Source organism: Protopterus annectens, chromosome 9.part0 (genome assembly GCF_019279795.1).
Source record: "Protopterus annectens isolate FY-2018-M chromosome 9.part0, PAN1.0, whole genome shotgun sequence".
Classification (NCBI taxonomy): Eukaryota; Metazoa; Chordata; order Ceratodontiformes; family Protopteridae; genus Protopterus; species Protopterus annectens.
Window position 1 is genome coordinate 495,514,476 of NC_056743.1, and position 24,164 is coordinate 495,538,639.

General features: G+C 37.0%; 1 protein-coding gene across 1 annotated transcript in view; it reads left to right on the forward strand.

Moving 5' to 3' along the window:
• The window catches only part of GOT1L1 (glutamic-oxaloacetic transaminase 1 like 1), a 334,074-nt gene that overhangs the window by 126,965 nt on the left and 182,945 nt on the right, over positions 1 to 24,164 (forward strand). The window contains exon 5 of the mRNA XM_044083046.1: positions 6,098 to 6,196. Coding sequence (XP_043938981.1) covers positions 6,098 to 6,196 — 99 coding nt within the window. The remainder of the gene's footprint in view (positions 1 to 6,097; positions 6,197 to 24,164) is intronic.

A 24,164-nucleotide genomic window follows, 5' to 3' on the forward strand; every position in this document is an offset into this window, starting at 1 on the left:
GCTTCTTTTGGCTCCATGGTGCTCAGGAATGTCCTTCCATGAGGGCCACCCAGGGATACAGGTAGCTGGGGACTCTGTCCCGTTAGTAAGGAATGAACAAAGATTAACAACATCAGATAAGGAAGTTGTGTCCTACTATAACATTCCATCTATGCTGTTGATCTTTGTTCATTTATTACTTCCCACCCTCCGTCCCCCCTCTGGAGGTTGCTGGCTGATCTCATGTACTCTTTTATTCTGGGTCTGTTATGACCAGAGGTAGCCTCTACTTTTGCCTATCAACTTGCAAACTCGATTTGAGGTAACAGAGAGCAGAGCATTCTGGGTAGGACCTTGGCTCTAGAGTTTTTGGCTGACGCGAGCTTGATATATGGCCGACTCGGTTCCAAGGATGGAACCGATAACCCATCAGTAATGACTGAACAAAGATCAACAACACAGATGGAACATTATGGTAAGACATAACTTCTTTATCTTTTTCCTACATATCTTCTATGTGACTTCTCCTGCTCCAAAGATTAGGCTTATAGGTTGGTAGTTTCAGAGGTCACATCTAACTCCCATTTTATGAAATGGTACCGCGATGGTCTCCCTCCTGTCCTGTGGAAACTCACAACTTTAGACTGACCAGTTGACAAGCTGTTTCAGGGGAGCTGATGCTTCCTGTTTCTTTGTAATTCTAGGAGAGACAGTGTCAGATCCCTGCATTTTGTCTAGCCTTAATACTGTTTGTCTTCTTATAATCCCATTGGAATAGGACTGTTTGTCAAATGTCTTCCCTCTTTCCCCTTCTCAACTGGACACTTCTCATTCCTTCTGTTTTTTTTTTTTGCCCAGTCCTAACCTCTGAATTTGTTACCCAAGCTGTCCCACAAACCCATTCATCTTCCAAGGGCAAGAATATGCTGACCCATTTGTAGCCCGATAGGAGGGTCAACTGATACATCTGTTGGCCACCATCAAGCTAATTGCAAGACAGAAGCCTAGAATGGCCCCTCTTTCTTTACTCCTGTTGCCCCACATGCAATCCTCATATCCTACTCTGTTTGTCCCATTTGAGCATTAAGGTCCCTCATTATCAACACCAATGTTTGTTGCCCTGCCTTCTGTTTTAGGTCTGGAACTGCTGTATCACAATCCTGCTGTGGGACATCGTCTGGGATTATGAATACTACCACTAATTCTGATAACATCCCTCACTGTCTTCTGAAGCCTCTCCCTCACTACAGTTTCCATGCAGTTTCTAGCCTGTCCTCACCTTGAGTAGTCGACTCTGGATCCCATGTCAAGTGGCTTTGCTGCACTGGCCTTCCACTTTGTCTCCTGGATACATATGATGTTCAGTCTCCTCCTCTGCCGTACCATCTTGTCACCCACTTCCAAGCTACATCCCGTCAGTGATCCTACATTCATTGTGGCAATCCTTAATTCATGTTTGGCAGGTTGATTGTTTTTACATCCAGCTTTCGCTCAACAGAGCTATCCCAGGTAACTCAGGTTGGACAAACGGACACTGGCAGGTCAGTAGCTTTTTGATCCAGGGCCACTGTCCTTTATGGCAGGTACACAGTGGCCAACAGAGTCACATAGACCTCCTCACACTGTAATCATGTGTCCCTGGTGTAGGTTGGGTCCTCAACCCACTTATCACTAGCTCATGCCCAGGTCAGTTTTTGGGGACATTAGTCAACATGACCAAAATTACCTAGAGCCAATTTTTACAGAGTGGCTAGTCTTGACACGGCTTCATTTGGGGTGGTATGTTAGTTAGGCGGTTGCTAAAATGTTGTTGTTGTATTTTAGTTAGGGAATGTTTACCTTCAACCTCTTTCTAAAAGAGACATGGGACCAGCTTGGTGCTGAATTTATGATTACCCATCCAATGTTAGTTAGGGAATGTTTTACTGTTGGCCTCTCTCTATAAGAGACATAAGGGCCAACCCAGGATGAATATGCAATTTCCCATCCACTGTTTTTTAGGGAATGTTTCACTGTTAGCCTTTGTCTATAAGAGACTTAGGGGCAGCTCAAGGATGAATTTGCAATTTCCCATCCAATGGTCAAGGTTGCATTTGAATATGGTTAGGGATGGACTCTTCTTCACATGGATAGGGAACCTATTCTAGAGCATGGGTATCATTTGAGTTACATATCTGACTTACCAGCATGTTCTATTTATGTCACAAGCAAAGTTAAAATCCATGGATCCAGTTTTTCTGGTTCTGCGCATTTTAAAGATGTGTAAAAGGGCTGGAATTAAGGATGCTTTATATGCCAAACACAGATCGCCTCTCAACAACATCTAAGAGACTGAGCACAGAGAGAGGGCTCTACAGCAATCTGCATATGACTGTGTTAATACCCTAGATTCTCTTGTTGAGGCTCTGTGGGCATTCCACCTGTTGCACATGTCTAGTCAGGTACATCTTGAAGGGGACATTGTATTCAATGGTGGGTTTGATAAGGGATGAGTGGAGTGGTACTATAACTTCCTTGGACCTGGAAGCCATACTCCTGCTTACAAGCTGGGTGATAGAATGATTTTCTTACTGCCTTGGCTATGTGTTGGTCAAAGGCCAAGTTACTGTTTACATATGTTCCCAGATCTCAAACTAGCAGGTCAACTCTTAGGGTTGTCTTATCAATGGAGTAATTTGCTTGTGTAGACATTTTCCCAGAAGGGACTATAATGAACGTTTTTGCATTGTGTTTTAAACTGTGGCTTTGGTATCAGTCATTTGCCTGTGTTAGATCCTTTTGCAGGATGTCATCATCATGGGGGTAATTTATTGCAGCTCCCAAGTTGCACTCTTCTGCAAACTTGGTGAGCCAGAGGCTGTTGACATTAGCCCTGACCTCCAAGAAGTAGATGCCAAACAGGAGTGGGTCCAGCAGGGAGCCCTGTGGTACTCCTGTGGTGACCCACCTTTTGTTGGAGGTGGTCTCATCACTCCTAACTTCTTGTGTCCTATTTGTGAGCTAGCTGGCAATACAGTGATTTGCATAGGGATTATGCTTAGTTCAGTGAGTTTGTCTACAATACTTGAATGGAGTAGTGCGTTAAACATCTTAGCCAGGTCTAAGTAAGTGGTATGCACCATTTTCCGTTCATCCATTGTTTTGGTTACCTTCTCAAAGAAGTCTGCTAGGTTAAGTAGGCATGACCTTCCTTTAACAAAACCAAACTGGACATGTCCAATGTTTGTAGGCTGCCAATTTCTCTGTTGATCATTTCCATGGCTTTGTATCTTAGACTAGTTAGACTAATGGAATTGTAGTTTCTGGGGTTGGTTGGCGGTCCACTCTTGTGAAGAGGGATAACCACTGCAGCCCTCCATTTGCTTGGTATGTAGCCTGTTTTGAGGTTGTGGATGAAAAGTGACTCAAATGGTCCTGATAGGTCATGGTTCAGGCTATTTAGAGAGCAACGTGGGATACTGTTGGGCCCCATGTGGCTGTGTTTTTAGCCTTAGTGAGTGCCACCATGACCTGCTTCCTGTTAATTGGGGGGGGGGGTATGCTGGAAGGGATTTCACACAGAGCGGCAGGGATTTGGCTATATGTGGAGCAAAGAAACCTTGATTTTTATCTCATGTTATTTGGTCATAAATTTCTGGATGTAGTTCTATTCTCAAAAAGCAACAGAGTTTAACAGAAAAGAAAGTTAAATTAAACATAAAATCTATAAACTGATATATAGTAGATGTAAATAGCCCATTGCTTAAATCACACCCGACATAACATCACAGTAGAAGTTTAAAGCAGTTCATTTAGCTACAATATATAACAGCAACGTTGTAAAACTATGCTTATTAGGAGTAAGTAGGAGGCATGGAATTGGTAATAAACTGTAATAACAGTAGCATTCTAAAAGAGATGTCTGTTAACTCTAATTGCATCCTTATATATTCCTGCAATACATATTTCCACTAGCATGTTAATGCATTGCTGACAGGTACAAAGTGGGATGTAGTGTCGGTGTTACATATACAAAATGAATAAGTGTGAGAAAATATTGGCTACCTCGGGGAAACTTAGCAGTGGGGTTTGGGTTAGGAAAATATGATGACTTTAATTAAACTAAGTGGTTTTTGCATCATTTAGTAAAATGAAATGCCATGCTACTGTTTTACGTATAGTCAAAGTTTTATTTTTACACTCTTTTTATTAGCATGGAGTACATCACACTGAACATTTGAAATCATGGGTCTCAAACGCAAAAGACTCAAGGGCTGCTTGAGGTTGACTATCCTCAGCTAGGGCTGGTGACAGATAAAAAGCTCAATCAAACCAGTCAGTCATATAATCCAAGAATTTCTGAAATGTGAGAAAAATGCACATCTCACTGCATGAAGTAAATGTATTAAATTTAAAGGTGTATGTCACAGAATATCAGGTACACAAAGTATCATCTGTCATTGTTTTTCTGGTTGCACTATGAAAGTTGCACTTCAATGCATTAATGGCCTCAGCATTGCCTGTTTAGATACAGTGCACACATTTTTTTTCTCTGTCTTTTAAGATAACCCCATTTAGAAACACACTGTTATGAACACTTCCCATATTTATTTATTATTTATATAACATTTGTTTACTGAGAAAGTCCGACTTGGAGTGAAACCAATTTTCAGTGGAGGCCTGGGGAGAAATGCTCCAGATGCATGTCTTTGTAATTTTACCTTATATTCTGCCCTAGTCACTAGTATGTCTGTGGAGTTTACTTGTGAAGTAATATTCTGCTAACTTTGATAGAGGGACTGTATTCTCTACTGTCTTCCAGTACATGTTTAAAGTGATCTTCCCTCTGCACCCCATCCACTGCTAAGAGGTCTTGGTCACAGGGCTGCTGCATATGTAAGAATTTCGTATTACTGTTCTGCACATAATGTATTTGTAGCTTGCTGCCATCCTCCTCAAATGTGGCTCACCTATGCTGAGCAACGTGAGACTGATAGTGATCCACATACCGCTTAGTACTTGTGCTTTAAAAATTGTTCAGCCAACCTCTTAATGATACTACCTCGAGCTCAAACAGACCAACAGCAGAACTGCTTGTAATCTAGGCACTTCTGCTATTGGTCTGTTTTGATCTCCAGGAATTCTCTGTCTCACTGGCTGCACAGTCAAGCCAATGAGAAAGAGAAGCTGCTATAGCTTATCCGAGTTACAAAGACAGGTATTTGTCAATGTCATTCTGATTGCAAACTAGACATTTTAATTTTTTTTTTAAATATTTGCAGGTTAGGATTTAGGTAAAGCTTCATATGCTGGATTAAAAGTATGGGCTTCATGTGGCAATTTAAATTGTTGGTTTCAAACCAGTTTTAAATTAACTTAAACTTTAAACTACCTTTTTATATCAGGTAATATTTTACACATTCATGATTCAGTCTCAAAAGTGCACGTATCTGTCTGATCTCTTCTGTGGTCTTATAAATCTAGAAGATTTCATGGAACTTTCAATCTGCATATTTTATCAGTTTAAATCTGTTGACAACACCAGAATGGAAATTTTTATTAAATATTTGTTATGTTTTTTTAATGTGTGTTTATTATTAATTTTATTTAGTCAGTTATTAATTAATTGTATGGTATCACTTTATGTAATTGTATAAAGAGATGATTCTTTGCATGCCAGTTTGTTTTGATGAAGTCCCATTCCTTCTGAATTCTAAGGACGAAAGCATTTAAAAGTTGTGTGTGTGTTTTAATAAAAAATGTAATTTATTGGCACTTATCAAGGTTAATTTTTCTGGGGAGGACAGGATTCCGTTAACTGTACCACATTGGTTGCTGTTTTATGTTTAAACTAGTCAGTCTACTGACTGAGCTTTCTAAGAAATCCTTGTTTCCTTATACCATTGTTGTGGCTTTTATCCCTCAGTCGATCAAATACAGTTATTAATCTTTAACTTATTTATTAAACAACAAGTGACAATCCAGTAATTCTATCCATTTTGGGATAACTAAATAAATACATAAGTAAATGCATTAATTTACTTTGCATGGGCACTAAGCAGTTAGGTCCTGGTAAACTGGCTATTTTAATACCTGTCCCACATTTCAAGTAATTTTGATTTTTGATGTCTTTTATCAGAATGCACCAAGACATTCCATAGTTGTATTGGATATAGACAGCAGTACGGGTACAAATCCTTCAACTGAAGTCTGGGAGCAGATTGCTATAATATTAAAGGTAAGACACTTTTGGCAATTCCACAGAAATGCATCACAAATTAAACTGCTGTATCAGATTCCATAATGTTCACTGTTTAAGGCACATTAGTGACTACCCCATTTATATATATATATATATATATATATATATATATATATATATACACACACACACACACACACACACATATACTGTATATGTATATATATGTTTATATATATATATATATATATATATATATATATATATATATATATATATACACAAACGCATGTGTGTGTGTGTGTGTGTGTGTGTGTGTGTGTGTGTGTGTGTGTGTGTGTGTATATATATATATATATATATATACACACATACATATACACACACACACACACACACACACACACACACACACACACACACACACACACACACACACATAAACACACACAAACAAACATATCCTCACTGCTAAAAATTGTATTACAAATGAAAATTTCAGCATTACTACCTACTCCAACTTATCTTACATTTGGTAATATAAAATTAAACTACTTCATCATTTGGAAACTCATATCATTCAATCACATTTACCACTAAACAACTTTATGAAAAACTAACCTGCTGCCAGGGGTTAGGTATCCATATATGTGTGTGTGTGTCCAAAATCTGTTGCCCACCCAATTTATTTGGACCTTTATTGGATATTGTAGCTATCCCTGTTAACCTAAAATAAGCCATTGGGTGCTTAGACACATGTAACAAGTGAAATTGTTTGTTACATCTATTGTTGCTAAGATGTTCAGAGATTCTTGTTTTAAGGCTTCTAGACGTTTTCCCTGCGTAGAATGCTGGACATGTGCATGTAGCTAAATAAATCATCCACCTTTCCTTTTCTATATGTATATATTCCATAAATATTTATGGAATTTATAGAGGAACAGCAACAGCTCAGTCTTAAGCCGATTGGGCCAATTAGATGAAATAGGTCCCTGCACTTGCCAGAATCACAGCTTAAAAGGTCTTCACTTTCAAGATAAAAATAAAAATATCTCCCACCCTTCCACAAATGAAAGACTGCAAAAGCATACTACAGTGACATTTCTTACCCACATTTCCGGGAGCTCAGCCAATGGGGGAGAGACTTTCTAGCCACATGAACTCTAACAATGAGAGAGATCCCAGCCAGATAAAAAGCAGTCTTGTTCAACCTTAAACACGACTAAGCTGGATGATCTAAGAGTGCAGTCTTTTCACAGAAAGTACAGTGCAGCGTTCAGATCTGTAGATGGGGAAGCCATTGCAAAGCAGAGACTTTTAGGAAGCTGGTATCCATCTTTTAATTTTCCAGAAATTTCTGCAGACAGAGGTGTGTGTGTGTGTGTGTGTGTGTGTGTGTGTGTGTGTGTGTGTGTGTGTATGTAAAGGCTTTCTTGCAAGCTGTTGTGGATTGCAGTCATTAATTAATGTAAATCATGTGACTTTCAGACTTTGTATCCTTTACAAATTTCTTGTTAGTGCAAAGCTTGTTATTCAAGAATATAAGAAAATAATGAAATATATCCCTGATTTTGTTTTTGGTCTGTGATTCCTGAGCTAAGTTGAGAGGGCAGAGGGGATGTACAATGGATTTTTCCCCTCATATTTGTGGCCTGTTACTTGTCAAATTTGTTGTTTTCTGTTAAAGTGTTGAGGACTGTAGCCACTAAATAATGTCAAACATTGCAGTTTCTGACTTCATACCTCATCAGAAATGTTTGCTAAAACAAAACCTACTATACTATACTATACTAGCAATCGTCTGAGTATACAGGACCAGTATTTAAAATCTGTTCAAGATTTTGGGTGTCTCTCACAGTGGGGGGTGCAAAGAGCTTCACTATATGTTACATTTCAGCTTGCTGCTAAGAGAATGTTTAGGTTATTATTTATGTATTTGTGCACTCATTTGATCATAAGCAAGCATCTGATGTATATACAGCCATACAAGGGGCTTTAATTGGTATGTGTGTGTATATAAATATTTGGTTCCTACATCCAAAAGTAGTTACGGTATAAAGCAAATATTTGATTTCTTTGGATATGATCATCTGTTTCCTGGTTTTGTTCACTACTGACTATTTGCTTATTGTTGGCTGTGATTAAACTGGATAGCATGAAATCTGAGTTAAAGTTAAAATTTTAACTAGAAATATATATTTAATTTACTGTGTGTTTTGTAGACATGGAGGCGTGAAATGCATTGTGTTTAGGCTACATTAGTTTTTCTGATACTTAGTGCAGATGAGTAAGAATATGAGCTCTTAATGAACTGCTTCCTGTAGTGCAGGGTTTGATTCCCTTAGCCTTCATTTTTCTTCTGTGTAACTCTGACCACGTCACTTAACCAGGCAGTGCTTCTAGGCTGCTCTTGAAAAGAATGCTTGTGTCCACTGGGCTGTCTCTAACTGTTAGCAAATGCATTACACATTTACCTTTTCAATTCCTGCATCCTTTACATAGCTGCTAATTAATGTTTCACTATTTGTTATTTCACTATAAAAAACAACATGTCTCTTTTTGTGTAATGGGTTGCCAGATGTATTTTCAGTTAGAGTTTCAGGTGATGGGAAGTTTACTGTTTCGCATGCTAAGTTTGTTTTCAGTGTGAGAGTGTTTTGTTTGGCAATGACTGTCAGTGTTTTTTTCTGTAAAATTTTCAAAACATTTTTTAAAATTAAATGTATCTCTCTATGATCATTATTAAAAGTAAAGAAAAAAAATAGTATGCCAGGTGACAAGCTTGATCAGTGTTCTGTGATAATCAGGGAGATACAGACAAGCAATGGGATACTGGGGAGGGGGGGGGGCTGGCCCATTATGGCTACCTTTGACCATGATCCCTCTCAAATGTCCAGAATCTTGCAAACTGTCCCCATCTTTGAATCAACACTATAATACCAGACTTTATTTCATACTGCTCAAAAAATGCATGTTGCAGTAAACATGATATTCTATTAACTTTTTAAGTGAATTACAGTAATGTATAAAACTTCTCTGATTTTAGGGCTTTGTCCAGAATTCTTGACCAAAAAAAGTTGAAAGGTATGATCATGGTGTGAAGGCTCCCTAAACAAGTCCCATATAGGGTCCCAGATTTGCTAAGGCCAGACCTGCAACAGCTTATTTATGATATGAGTCAGAACATCTATATCTGCTTCTTCTCCCTACAAACCTAAAAGAATATCTATAAAGGGTCCATATAAATTAGGTTAAGAGATTTTGGATAAAAAGGAAAAACAAGGGAATGTTTCTAAGATTATGTTTTTAGATTCATAACATCATTTGTTATATTTGTTTTCATCTATTTATGTAGCATTTATGAAGTGATGTCTGTATTTTGATATTTATTTATACTCTTTGCACTTTATTTTGCATATACTTGTTACTGTTTAATGATATCATCATTGGGAGGTAATATAAGGCAGTCTTTTTGGCCTGAACAGACTAGATACTGATGAAAGTCTTGTGGTGAAGCTAGTTTATCTGCGAGACGATTTTACCTCACTGTCTCTAATCATGTAATCTCCGATATCTCTAAATATCTTAATAGACTTCTTAGGTGTCATTTACCATATACTAATCTATGTAACAAATAATATAACTACTGAATTGTTCCTCACATATTCTCTTCAACTCATGTTATTGTTTTTAATTGCACTCTACTATGAAACATATGTTGCATGTTTTTCTCATTACAAATTTTTTTCACTCATGTTTTGTACTGTAACATGAGATATTGTGATTTAAAGTATTTGTACTTGCTGTTTTGTAATGTAACATGATACTTTGTGATTGAAAATATCTGTACTTAATTTTTGAAATATTGTGATTGTAGAGCTTTTCTCCCTAGGTCTTCGGTGAAAATAGACTTCTTCTGGCCCAGTCAGACTTTCCCATTTGACAAATGCCAAATAAATGAATAAGCTAAGGACCAAAAATAAAACAAATTCTACCATATTTGGATGTTTTAGTGTGTGCTTTTTAGTTTGGGATTGTATTTGTTTGATTTCCAAGTACTTTACACATTAGGGAACTACATTTGCAAGCTACTGTTTTTTTTGCATTTATTTAACTATTTGATACTTTGTGCATAGTATCAGGTACTTTACCAGAATTTCAATGTACTTTGGTCCTGTGATCATGCATAGCTTGTTCCATTCACTTGCTCATTTAACTGTCATTTTCACGAATGTGGGACTTCATTATACAGCCCCCCATAGGCATTTCTGTATTATCACAGCACTTATGCATACCTAAACCTTGTTAGGCCACGTCAAGCTACATTTGCTGCATTAATTTGTTGCAGAGTGGTCATGTTATGATTTTAATTCCCCATGGCTATCTCCCTTCCTGAATCATGGTATCTCATTAGCCAACTGGCACCTTTTTCAGAGTGATAAAACACATTATTCCTGGAAAAGTGAGAGTAACAAAACAGCAAGTCACAGCTAATTAAAAAAAAACATAAATGACCAAGATGAACTAGAGTGAGCTTGTAACCATTACCAAGTTCACATCCTTTAAACCAAAATAAAATAGATTTTAACTGTAGGTCTGCTTAATGAATTACAGACATCATCTAATCACAATATGTAAACACATAAAACGTGCATGGAATATCAGATTACTGGGAAATGTGACTCCAGTGCAGATTGGCACAATATACTTTCCTGCCATATTAGATAAGTATAACCACATGTACAACAATCAGTCTGATCATCTAAATATGCATAATTACTGCATTAGTAAAGGAGCAAAAGCAATTTGGGGACATAAAATAATATTCAGTATTGTATAACAGTTGTAACCTGCAGTGAGGCTTGCAAAACCTTAAGATGACGGCACCATAGCTCCAAGAGAAAACTGCATGTTGCAGACACCTTGGAGAATATGACATGGCTACTGTCTTTAAATTCAGTCAAGAGAAATATAATGCTCGTCATAGAACTGAGTGTACAGAGCTGAAGGAAACTTTATTACTTAACTGATACAGAATACTTTTATTGAAGAAGGCAGTGCAGATAGTGCAGACAAAGCATTTCCTTTTGTGTGGGATACAAGGGCTGAAAATGGATAACGTTAACCCCTACACAAAGAACTAGAATGTACATGGTGAAATCAACAGGAAATGACATTTCACAAGTGGAAATCTTTGCTACACTCTGCTGACACATTGTTCATCACTATGATGACAAATGATTCTCTCCTGTGATACTGTATCTTATAGATCAAGAGACATATTTTGACATAAAATGCCTGCTGCTAATAAGAAACCACTTTCTTTAATGTGCCACATACTAATACCAACTGAGAAAAAGCATGAACAACTGGGCAAGAAATATTAGCCATAATTTTTGAAATCCAAAAATTCCATAAATGTTTGTATGGCAAAGCCGTCAATATTGAAATGCACAGTCCCAGGACTATAATATTTAAGTTCAAAACACTGTGGACCATAATGTCTATTCGTCTTGAATATCGAATCCGCCAACAAATGCAAAACCAAGAATGAGTACTAACATGGATTTTTCAGGGGTACTGACATAGGAATGAGTACTACATGGGTTCTGCAAGGGGGCAGGTACAGGAGTTCGATATTGTGGGCTTCATTATTTTAATGTTCAATATCATGGTCCTGGGATTATGCATTTCAAGACTGTGATAGTAAATGACACACTCATTTTATATAAGTATGTAACTGTGTATACATATATATATATATATATATATATATATAGAGTAATGTCTTTCAGCTTTTCCCGGTTAGGGGTTGCCATAGCAGAACTCTGGTCCGCTAATGATTGGCAGTGGACTTTTTACAGTGCCGTGTTGCCAGCCTGACACCCAACCTTCAAAGAAGGCACACCTATTCATGCACGCACCTACCTGCATGTCTTTAAATGCCACTAGACCATGGGGAAGACATGCAGACTCCACACAGAAGGTGCTCTAGCCGAGAATCGAACGGGAGAACCTCTTGCTGTGAGGGTTGACATCTGCTTAACTGACACAATTTGATTAATTAAATAGATGTCCGTCAGGCGTGCGAGATCAAAATTCTATACCCTTTTCCCTGGAGACTGCATGATATTAAACTTAGAGTATATAATTAGCAGGGAGTGTGGGAGTTGTATCCCTGAAAAAAACAATGCTTTCTTTGAGTTTTTTTTTTTTGTTACAGTTTTGCATGAGCTGAGATTAATTCTAGTAGCATATCGACATGCATAATTTTGATTGATTTGTTTCAACATTTTGCATGTTGACATACATTTTATTTGATCAATTTAACTATATATATATATATATATATATATATATATACACATATATATATATATATATATATATATATATATATATATATATATATCCCTCTCAAAATTTCAAAACTTCGAACTTCAAATGGACGAGACCAGAAGATCAAAGTTTTGAAACTTCAAAAACAAAATAAAAAAAAAATATATATATATATATATAAATATATATATATATATATATATATATTTTTTTTTTTTATTTTGCAGGCAAGCCCCCTGCACCCCCACACCTCCTGCTAAATAAATATACCAACTCTGAGATCACACTACAGTGAGGAAAACATTAAATATTCTGTTCTGTACTGTACTGCAATCTCCATTCAAAATGTTTGAAGTTTTATAACTTTGAACTTCTGGTCTTGGCCATTTGAAGTTCAAAGTTTTGAAACTTCAAGCCTCTGAAGGGGATCCCCATATATGTATATACACACGCACATCCCATAAACCATTCATTACTTTACTAAAAGAAAGGAATCCTGTTCTATAATAGCTCTACTGAGATTCAAGGCTACAGAGATAGGCATTGTTAGAGATAAGAAAAGTCTGGTGTTCGATGATAAGTTCCTGTTCTCGCTCTCAGATTACACAAATCCCACAAGAAAGTGGGATTTGTTTGATCTTTGACCATGTCAAAGACTTTTTTTTGGTATTACAACACCAAAACACCACACATGCTTTCATGCACATGATACTTTTTCAAACCAAATTTAAAGAAACTGCTATTGTGTAGAGCATTTTAATACTTCATGTGACCGTCTTTAAAAAATTATAGCAGAATCAATGTTTCAATGCTTTCAGTTTCAACAGAGATTTCAGACTACATAAATCATTCATTACTTGTAAATTAGCAGCATTCATCTTAATAATCCAATTACCTTGTTCTGTCTTTGTTAAATTAAGCACATCACCTCCATCATAATGATTCCATAAACCCACCATTGTGACCTACTGTCTCCAGCTATGGATGGTTATTACAGCCTCTTTCAATCTATGTGGTGAAGAGTCAGAAACAATTCTTGGATTACAAATGTACTTTTCTTATTGACGCCAGAAATTTTTGACAGAAATGTCTTAACTGGCACTTGTATAATAATGTCTGAATTATTTATGTTTTGGTACTTTAGACATTCTGTCTTTATTTGATGTTACTAAAATGTACAGTCATATAAAGAATGTTTGGCACAGTTCTTGGTCTGAAACATGAAAGTGGTATGCTACTGTTAACACACTGAGTTGGTTATCTATTCCAGGAAAACTTACAGACTTAAAACTTACCTCAGTAGGTGCTGATGTTAAATGTCATAAACAGCATACTAATGCACACAAAACAAATTAAATGCAGGACTGCCAAAGATGTCATTTTGTTACTGGGTGATGAGTATGTGTTAGAAGTCTGGCCTGCAGTGACTGATTTAGGGTTAATTCCACACTATCGCATAGGACTAGCCTTACGTGTCAAAGGTGAATGAGCTCTGCGGGGATTTAGATTCCTGGTTCATTCCCAAGGTTGTTGTGCACTTCTGAACTGATTTGCCATTTTGCTCAGGGATTTTAATCCTCGTTATGGTTTCCATTGGATGCAATCTGGGAAGTCTTAATAGCAATGGTAATGTCGCTTGACTGAAGCAAAACAAATTATTCTATATACAATCTATTATATACAATCTGAGATTCTGAAACAAGCGTGTTACACTTTCTTTCTTTCTTTCTCTGGAGATAAAATACTTCAAACAGAGACTAAACTTTTGCCACTAAGTTTGGTTTGGTTATGCTTTGCCACATGGCTGACTTGAGATTAACATTGTCTGGTTGGTTCGTATCTTTTGTTTTCTGTAGGAAACTCAGGTGCACAAGACAAGTGAGTCATAAACAGATATGGCCTGAGTTGTGCTAATTTGCTGTCCTAAGAACTTTTGAACCAGGTTCTGGTAGTAAAACAGGATTTACTGCATTCTTATTTTGAGATGCTGCCATTTATGATTACTATCTGAGGAGTGCTGGGTTATTGACTAAATATGGAAATGTGGCTTGACATTCCTGTTTATCTGGATATGTTTCAAGCCACTTAAAAGTTGGAGTTGTATAAATATTTGACTGTGACTTAAGAACACTACAGTGTGAAATTAAGATGATGCATTGGAGGCTTTTACAAGGGGCTTTATTGCATGGTTTATAGGATGGAATTTGTTTCTTGATCTAACATGCCCCAGGCAATTATAGACCCATATGTCTGACCAGCCTGATATGCAAAGCCATGGGAAGACTTATTTTGGAACTAATCAATCAGGACATACTGAACCTCCAAACAATGGACCTGTCTCAGCTTGGATTTTTCAAGGACTGGTCATGCTTACTCATCCTACTGGGTATTTTGAAAGGGTGACCAAAGCATTGAATGAAAGCAAAATGGTATACACTGCATACCTTGACCTAGCCAAAGCTTTTGACACAGGTCCTCACTCAGGCATATTATTAAAGCTAAATAAACTGAGAATAAACCCCTATGCCACCCTGTGGTGTGCCAGCTGGCTCACAGATAGGACACAGAAAATCAAAATGGGGAAGTTGCCTCCAAAAAGAGACCAGTTTCTAGTGGAGTGCCCAAGGGTTCTGTGCTGGGACCTCTCCTGTTTGGCATCTATTTTTCTGAAGTAAAAGCCAGTACCAAAGGGTTGTGGCTGACTAGTTTGCAGATGACCGAAAGCTAGGAGCAGTCATTGAAACCCAAGTGACTTAGCCATCCTGCAGGATAAATAACTGGTGCCAACATCATGGACTGAAACTAAATGCCAATAAATGCATTACTGAATCCTTTTGGAAGTTGTCTAGCCCAGTGAACTACAACATTAACAACATGCCTCTGTGAGCTGAGCTGACCCAGTTGTTCAGGATTTGGAAACTTATGTGGGCAGTGACCTAACATTTGACCAACATGTGTCTACTGTTGTAAGTCAGTCCTTCCATACTGCACAGCTTATAAATAAAGGGACTGTGTCTAGATCTAGGGATGTTGTTGTCCCCCTTTACTCAGCCCACATTAGGCCAGTCATTTAATGTATTTGGCATGTATCTCTCCAGATGCATGCAACAAGTGGAATGCCCACAGTGATACCTTATTAAAAGGACACAAGACCTAAACAATAGGTCCTACATAGACCATCACAAAGCCCTGTCACTGTACTCTGCATCCTACAGACATGTAAGAGATGACTTGTGTCTGGCATACAAGGCATCCTCTGACCCAGTACTGATGGATTTACTGCACATCAGCAAGTCAAATGGCATCAGAAATATTTGGTCTAGAGATCTAAACCTCTTCTGGAACATCAATGGAACAGTTTGGAGAGACAGGTGTATCTCACAGAGGATACCCCCTACTCTGGAATAGACTCCCCATCCTCATAACACAAAGTTCATCCTTGTCTATATTCAAGCACAACTTGGATCTATGGTTGAGAAACATCATTTTTTTCTCTTAGGACTGCCCCCTGTACTACTAATGGACAGAAGCAGCTCTTATAAATGTTTCTTGGGTCCCTCAAATTATCTATAGTATGATCCCAGTTATTCTCATTAGGGGTAATATATAATTATCAATCATGGGATGGGTAAGGTCAATCTTTAACCAAATGGGATAGGTTAATTTGAGCACAAAAATGGAAACTGGCTAAGCTTCAGATGGCATTCATGGTCAGCTAGCCTAGTATTTACCTATAAATCTATGTACTTGATCCGCTTCATTGCATAGCTCCCCTTATTAACTCATTAAACTAAAGGAGTTCGGTCAGTGCCTTTATCAACTCATGCAGGGGATTGATGTAAATGATTGCAATGTTATGTAAATGATTCCAATTATATGTTATACTTACTTTACCAACTGATTTTTTTTATCTAACTGGTGCTTTGCAGACATTGTTGCTGAACCTAATTTCTACCTGGAACTATATCTTCTAAGTATGACTTGCAACCATTGTTTGCACTTTAGTTGATTTGTATCAGTAATTTTTGTAATGGTGCCCAATATTTGTCTTCAGAATTCCACAGTGTTTCAGGACTGAATACTTATTATATTAGCATAACTCTTTGCAGCTGGTGTTAAATAAGTTAGAAAAGTAATCCAAACTGTAGAGATATGATAGCACTATCAAGCTCTTTCATTGCCAAAAAGAGCTTTTTGGAATGCAAGTTAAAATACTTGAATTGGGTTTAAAGTAAGTGCTTCTTACAACTTCTCTTCAATTTAAAGTGCTTGTGAGGTTTAGAGCTATTTTTACAAAGTTTTTCCTGCATAAGCCTTAATTTTTCAGTGTTCCTTTGTTGTTTTGCTGCTAAAAAGCTGCTTTTTGAAAGATTAATGTCCTTAATTGTTTAGGGAGTTAACAAAATAGTACTGTTTGTTTCCTTCTCAGGATGTGTTGTTTAAGGTGGTAAGCCAAGTGGCCCCATCACAGCAACTGTATTGCAGAAATTAATTTCTATATTTATTAAGAAACCACTCAATTTTAATGCATTTACTGGTGTCAGTTTTCTGTTGCATATCGTTCATCCCATAGTAATTTAATCATTTTTCTAGTGAATCTTGACTACATCTAATTTTTTTTCCACATTCACCGGAAACATCGCTAAAGCATACCCACAGCAGGTTCATCCAAAAGGCAGTCTGAGTCCACTCAAACTACCCACCATTTATTTTGGACAAACTTTATACTGCCTCTGCCTTTGTGTTTTAAATAAGTTTAAGGGGCATCCAGTCTTTTCTGTGTGTATTTTAGCCTGCATAGTGACTAGTCTGAAGACAGTTGCTTGAGTGTCCTAGTTTGCAAGCAATAGCCTTGCAGTCTGTAAGCCCCTTTCCACTGATATCCTGCTGGTCAGTTTTCACTATCTATTTCTTAACAGACAATAACACTTACTCGTACTGCTCTTACTCAAACTATTTCCTTTTCTTATAATTTCTTCACTTCTAGACTTGCTATTCCCATTATTTATATCCTCCTGCCTTTCTTCAGTGAAACTGCATGCCTTCAAGGAAGTCACCCTTAGTCTTCCTTCCTGTATTTCTCCTTGCCCTAGATAGTTATTAAACCACTTTCAGCTCTGAGCTAGTATTTGTGCACAGGGACCATTGACTCAGTGCACTCAACTGTCTCTTTAGTAAGTTTTTATTTTTCTATAGAGGTGTCCCAGCAAGCAAACTGATATGTATGTAACAGTGAAGTCTGCAGTTAACCCCAGTCTGTGGGCTATATTTTTATGTAAATTATAAATATTATGGCAGCCTAAAACAAAGAACTTTGTCCACTATAATATCTCAATTTTCTTACACCACAGCAGTCCCATTGGTACTTTTCTCCTTTAACTGTGCTCCATTGATTGCTTTTAGCTGTCCACTGTCTCCCTTCCTTAAGTTTATTTATGCTTTACCCCAGATGCTTGTGTAACCACTTTCAGTTCTGAGCCATATTTTTCCAGAGCTGCAGTACTGCATTCTGGCTTACTTTTTCTCATTAATTTGCTGATCAGTGGGGGTGGGTAGCCTTTGGACCATGCATTTCAAAGTCCATAGAAATCACTTTACCATTACACAGTTGTTCAAACAGTGTAGTGCAATTTTTCACTGTTATAAATCACCATTAGTTAGGTCAAGGTGAAATTGGACCAACTCTACTACTAAAAATGTGTCCTAGAGCAGCAAAATCAAAACTTTCACCTACTGGCACAAAGGCATTTTAAATTGCATTGTTCTTTTTACTTTTCTCTCCCAGCAGATTTGTGGCCATTTAAGTTTAGTCACGGATTGTTTTCTTCTGGCTTCTTGCCAAGTTTTCAACCCACTTCATTCCCCCTTGCTAATGTTCAGGGTCCCCTACCCTACCCCCAATTCCCACACACACCCTCTTACTCTACATTTATACTTCCATAGCACCACCCACATATCCCTCAAACCAGTACCATTGGTTCTCTCCAGATGAATAACAATCAATAAAATTACTCCCAACAGTAACACCCACTCTAGTTTACCACCCAAGACTCTCTTTCTCAAACTGTCCTATTCCTTGTCCCCTATAACTATCACATTACATCTCTACAACCAACCCAGTACCCTCCTAACATTTTTCTAATGTTAATTTACAATAAAGCTAAAACCTAAGTTAAATAAGATGCCCCTAACTTAGATGATTTTACTATTTCTCCTCACTTTACTAGCCTTCATCACCAATTACTTAGGACTTCAAGCAACTCTCACAAAGAATATCAACATATATGCAGCTTGTCTTTCTCCATAAACCATATCTCTACAAACAAATATGAAACTGTGGCAACTGTGATACAGTCAATGTTGTGGAATGATAGGTCAGTGAGTTTCCATATGAAAGAGCAATAGCTGACTCAGGATGAAAGTGAAGAGAATGCAGCACAGGAAGATGCTCTGGAAGTTTCTATAGAATATCTGTGGGATATGAAGAACAAAGAATGTGCCCTCAATTTAGAAGAAAATGACCTAAGAGAAGGATTGCTTGATTTAATAGAGATGGACAAACATTGAGAAAGTCAATGAAACCCAAAAAGTTAGAAGTTTAATAAAACAAATGAACACATTAATTAGGAAAGTTCTTAGAGATTAATTCGACATAACAGAAGTAAATAGGATATATTACTGTGCAGCTAAATTAATAACAGATAAAGTCTTACCACAAAAACAAAACACATGGCAATAAGGGAAAGGAAAGGGAGAAATCAAATGCCATCATGGAAGTATCCAACAGAGAAAATTATACAGCAATTAAGAGGTGTCACTGTTTGAAGAGTATAGAATAGGGAACAGATCAACAAAAATACTCAGAAAGATAGACTTGATAAAAGCAATGCACAGTATCAGAACTGATCAAGGTCTATCGTGCACTATCGCAAATAATAAACTAAAAATATCAGCATAGTCAGAAAAACTTAGAAGATATGCAGACAAATATAAAGGAAAAGTACAAAATAAGCAATTTAATAATGACCCCAAAAAGTTTTTTAGAGAACTGGGAAACAAGGCAAAAGGACCTGACACACCACCAAAAAAGAAGAAATTGATACATTTTAGAGAAATATCTGTGGAGAGCCTGTGGAACATAGCAAAGATACTAAATAAAAAGAAGTAAATGAAAGAATAAGGAAGTTCAAATGTACAGGATACGAAATGGGATGAAACTGATTACATGTATAGATATGCAATTGTAGGACTGATTACATATTTGCTGACCTCACAAGACCCATGTGTCGTGAAAGTTTTAGACATTTTAAAATATGAGGAGAATAAGTCTAAGATGACTTCTCTGCTTAGTTGAGCAGAAGAATATCAGTATCAGGTGGGAATGGAAATCAAACCAGAAGTAGATACAAATTAGGCAACAACTGAATGTGGCAAAATAAAAGAAAGAATATAAGGTGAAGGATCAGATGAGAAGCCAAGACATGTGAAAAATGCATAAATATAGTTGTAAGTACAGAAAACTATTGGAACAACCTCATGTTGATCAGGATCAAATGCAGGAATGGTTAAGGAGAGGTGAATTTAAACCAAAAGATGAAAGGTTAATATTGGCGGCCCAAGATAGTGGACTACATACATGTTGGTCTACAAAGTCCATTGAACATACGGGAGAAACAGACAAATCTAGGTTTTGCAAAACAGAATTGGAAACAGTTGCACATCTTGTTGCTGGTTGTGATATATTAATGGCAGAAGGACTGTATACTTAAAGACATAATAATAATGTGGCAAAACGGTTACACTGGGGATTGTGGAAACATTATAATACTGAAGTAGATGAAAAACACTGGAAATTTGAGCCACAGAGTATTATAGAAAATGATAAAGTTTATATTACATGGGATCACCCATTGGCAAGAGTTCAAAAAACAGGTGTAGGAAAACCTGATATAGTAGTCCATGAAAAGAAGACAAAAGTAGCATTGATCCTACATACAGAGACACACAAAGTCATAAAATAGCAGGATTTTCAGGCAGAGAGAAGGGCAATGTGGAAGGATATCCAGATAGTTCCAATAGTAGTAGGAGCAATGGTCTTATAAAAAAGAGTTTACAATCATTCTTACATATGTTACTGATACATGTAACTCCACAGGAATTGAGTTGTCTTCCTTACTGGGCACATGTTCTGCGAAGAGCACTTCTGGCTAAGATCAATGATTAAAACAATACTAATTTCATGAACTTTAATCATACTTTCATTTAGGAATGGGGTCCATTCCCTTTATGATAATAAAAACCCAAAAGACTTGGAGAAATTAAAACCACAGAAACATTCAATACGAAGACATTGTTCTTATCCAGGAAAAGTTCTCTTCAGACTGACCAGCTAAGTACAGTGTACCTGTATTTTCTTTATTTGTTTATCTATTATACAGGTACAGTGTACCTGTACTTTATTTATTTACTTATTTATCTTATGTATACATTGTTTATTTGGGTAGGTGGGCTGGTGAAATTATCCTTTTCAAACATCAAGCAGAAGGCATATATCTTAAGGCATTTAATACATGGAGTATTGATGATGGCATTTTTAGTAAAACTGTCATATATAGCCAGTGAAAAAATAGTACAGTTGGCATATACAGTTATAAAAAATGTGAATTATAGATGCTCCACCAAATTTTGCAAACAGAGAAGAAGAGGAATTTGGAAATAAATTAAATATCTATATAGATTATATAAAGATGACAACTTGCATACATAAAGCAGGATTCAGTTTTATATGTGAATGCACATTGGTGGTTTTAGTCCATTCATAAATAAATTTGTGGTATTATACGAGGACTGATACTAGCGAGTAAGGTGCAGATGTGGTTTGGAGAAGCAGTGGCATAACAGACAAAGTGTGCTTTTGGTGACATTTCAAAAAATGATAAATTGGGGCCATTGGATAAAATAGATGGAAGTGAGCTGTATATAGCTGGTGCAAGTGTACTGGAGATCTCTATGTACAGTTTAAGGTGAAGGCGGGTCTTTGAAAGGTAATGGCACTGTTATCAGCATCTTAGGAAGTGGTGGTTATTGTCAGATGTGAGCAGTAGAAGTGGAAGGAAGAAATTTAGAAAGAAAAGTTTGTAAATATACTAGAAAAGAGGACTGAAGCCCTAAGATTAATAGGAAGTATATTTGTGGAGAACAAGTAAGTTACATTGGTGTGCCCTGGAATGTGCTAATTAATGAATTAATGAAGCAGCAAATGTTAAGAGTTCTGTTTATTAAATTACTGTTTCTTGATGTACTTGGTCCAGTTATATGGAGATGGTATTCTAGGTCAGGCATATGAATATTTGTAATAATGGACTATCGAATGCTTGAGGATAGATGTTGTGTAATTGTGTAAGACTTTTCTTTCATTTTCAAGAACTTTGCTACTGACAAATTTGGTGTGCATACTGACAAGGAAAGCTGGGATCGCTTAGCACGTCAAGATATTTATAGCCTTTATGTACTGTGCAGGAATAGGTAGAGGCTGCAGGATGGAAATTGGGGTATTTAACTAGGGTCTGGGGTGTCAAATAATGTAGTTTCTGCTTTTGTCAAGTTTACTGGTGAGACTGTGACCTGAGAATCAGTCCAAGTACTGTTAAATATATCTTGTAGTAGTTTTTGAAGTGTGGCCGAACTGTTAATGGTTGAGGATAAAAATGCCATCTGTGAAAAGGATAGTTCTAATGTTATAGAGACCAATAAGGCGTGAGATGATGGAAAGGAGAAAAGAATTAGGGCAAAGATGGTACCTTGAGGCACCTCAGAAGTGAAGTGAGCCATACAGGAAAATGAGTTGACTTTAACTTGAAAGAGTCTGTTGTGGTGCTGGCTAATAGCCAATCTGTTGCTGCTAAAACTAAGGACACAAAGTTATTTTATAGGAAGCTGTTTTGTAGGAAGAAAGTGGTCCAGAGAAGTAAAGGCTTTTTTCATATCTACAAAGACAACATCATTTAAAATTTTCTTGTCCCACTTTGAAAAGACAGTACCACTGGCTAGAAATAGAGCTGTTATAATGATGAAACGTGGGTGAAAGCCAAGTTGTTTGGGGGTGAAGAATGTATGAATCCAAAGAAATTGTAACATTTGATTATACAAGATATTTTCAAAATGTTGGCAATAATAGAGAAAAGAGTAATTGGGTGAAAGTGTTGAAGTTTAGTGGTAAAAGATCATTTAAAATTCACTATTGTGATAGAGCTTGTCCACATACTGGATAAGACACTGGAAAAGCTAGAGAATGAATATATAGGTTAGAGGCTTGCAGATAAATTTAAATGATTGTTGAGGATTCTTGTATGGAGAAGAAGAAAAGTGGAAATGATTTGCTTGGGATTTTGATGACTAGAACACACACTACATTAAAAAAATAGAAGGCTGAATTCAGAGGTGATCTGAAACGGTGTGGGTGGTACTTAGATGAGAGGTTGCATGGGCTATGAAAAACATTCCTAAAACTATTCTGAAAATAAGACGGCATTTTCTTATTCACAAATGTGAAATACCTGTTCATTTTTTGTGTGGTTAAGATTGAATGCATCAGGTCAGAAATGTTTCACAATACTTTCATTTGGCAATTCATTCGTCGTCTGTGATCATCACTGAAATTTTCTTGATATGAATTTATTTATTTATGTTGACTGCTTCCGGGTCATGGATTTGATTTTAAACATGTCTGATGCAGCCTGTAAATTGTACTTGGTCCCAGCCAGACAGCTTATATCCTTTTTTGGGATTTACTTGGTTTGATTAGCCTCTAAACTATTCCATCCTCTGAGGATAGCATTTGTTTTATCCAAACTGAAGAAAGTTTATTAAACATGAGCATTATTGCTATTTTTGGACATTCCTACACTGTACAATAGGTGGTCTTCTTACAGATTTGACCAAAGGGAAGGTGTGTAATAATATGAAATGGCAACTAGAGGCAGGTAATGCTTTTAATCAGATGAAAAGAATGCCATGTTCAGAGCCTGTATTAGGACCTATGTATTTCAATAGGCATTTTATAGTATATACTGACGCATCAAAGGTAGGCCATATAACAGTGTTATCAGAGACCTTAATAAGAACATCCAATACATTTTCTGAGTTGGAAACTGAGGAGAGCAGAGAGCAGATATTCTACTACCAGGACAGAATGTTTAGTAATCAAATAGGCACTAGCATCGTGAAACTAATTCCACGGCTAAGAATTTACATTATGCTAATGCCACTGAGAATAAATCATGAACTATAACTTCACTGAAATCAGCATAGAGAAAGTGGGAGGGGGTGTCCATAGACTTGAATGGATGCACCACTACAAGTGCTGCGAAGCATCCATTAAAGTCTATGGATACACCCCAAGGTAACCCAAGATCATATAACCAATGAAAGTTTTTATTAAAATACAGGCCAAACATGTAAGACAGTAAGTGACAGGATTACGACTTTGAGATGGTAATGAGCTCCTTCCTACAGTTATGGCTTGATTCTTTCCACCTCCATTTATTTACTGTGTGACTCTGATCAAGGCACTTAACCAGTCACTGCTCCAAGGTCACCCCTGAAAAGTGGCACTTATGTCCAATGAGCTTACCTGCCTATGAAAGGGTTAAAATAGACTGATTAG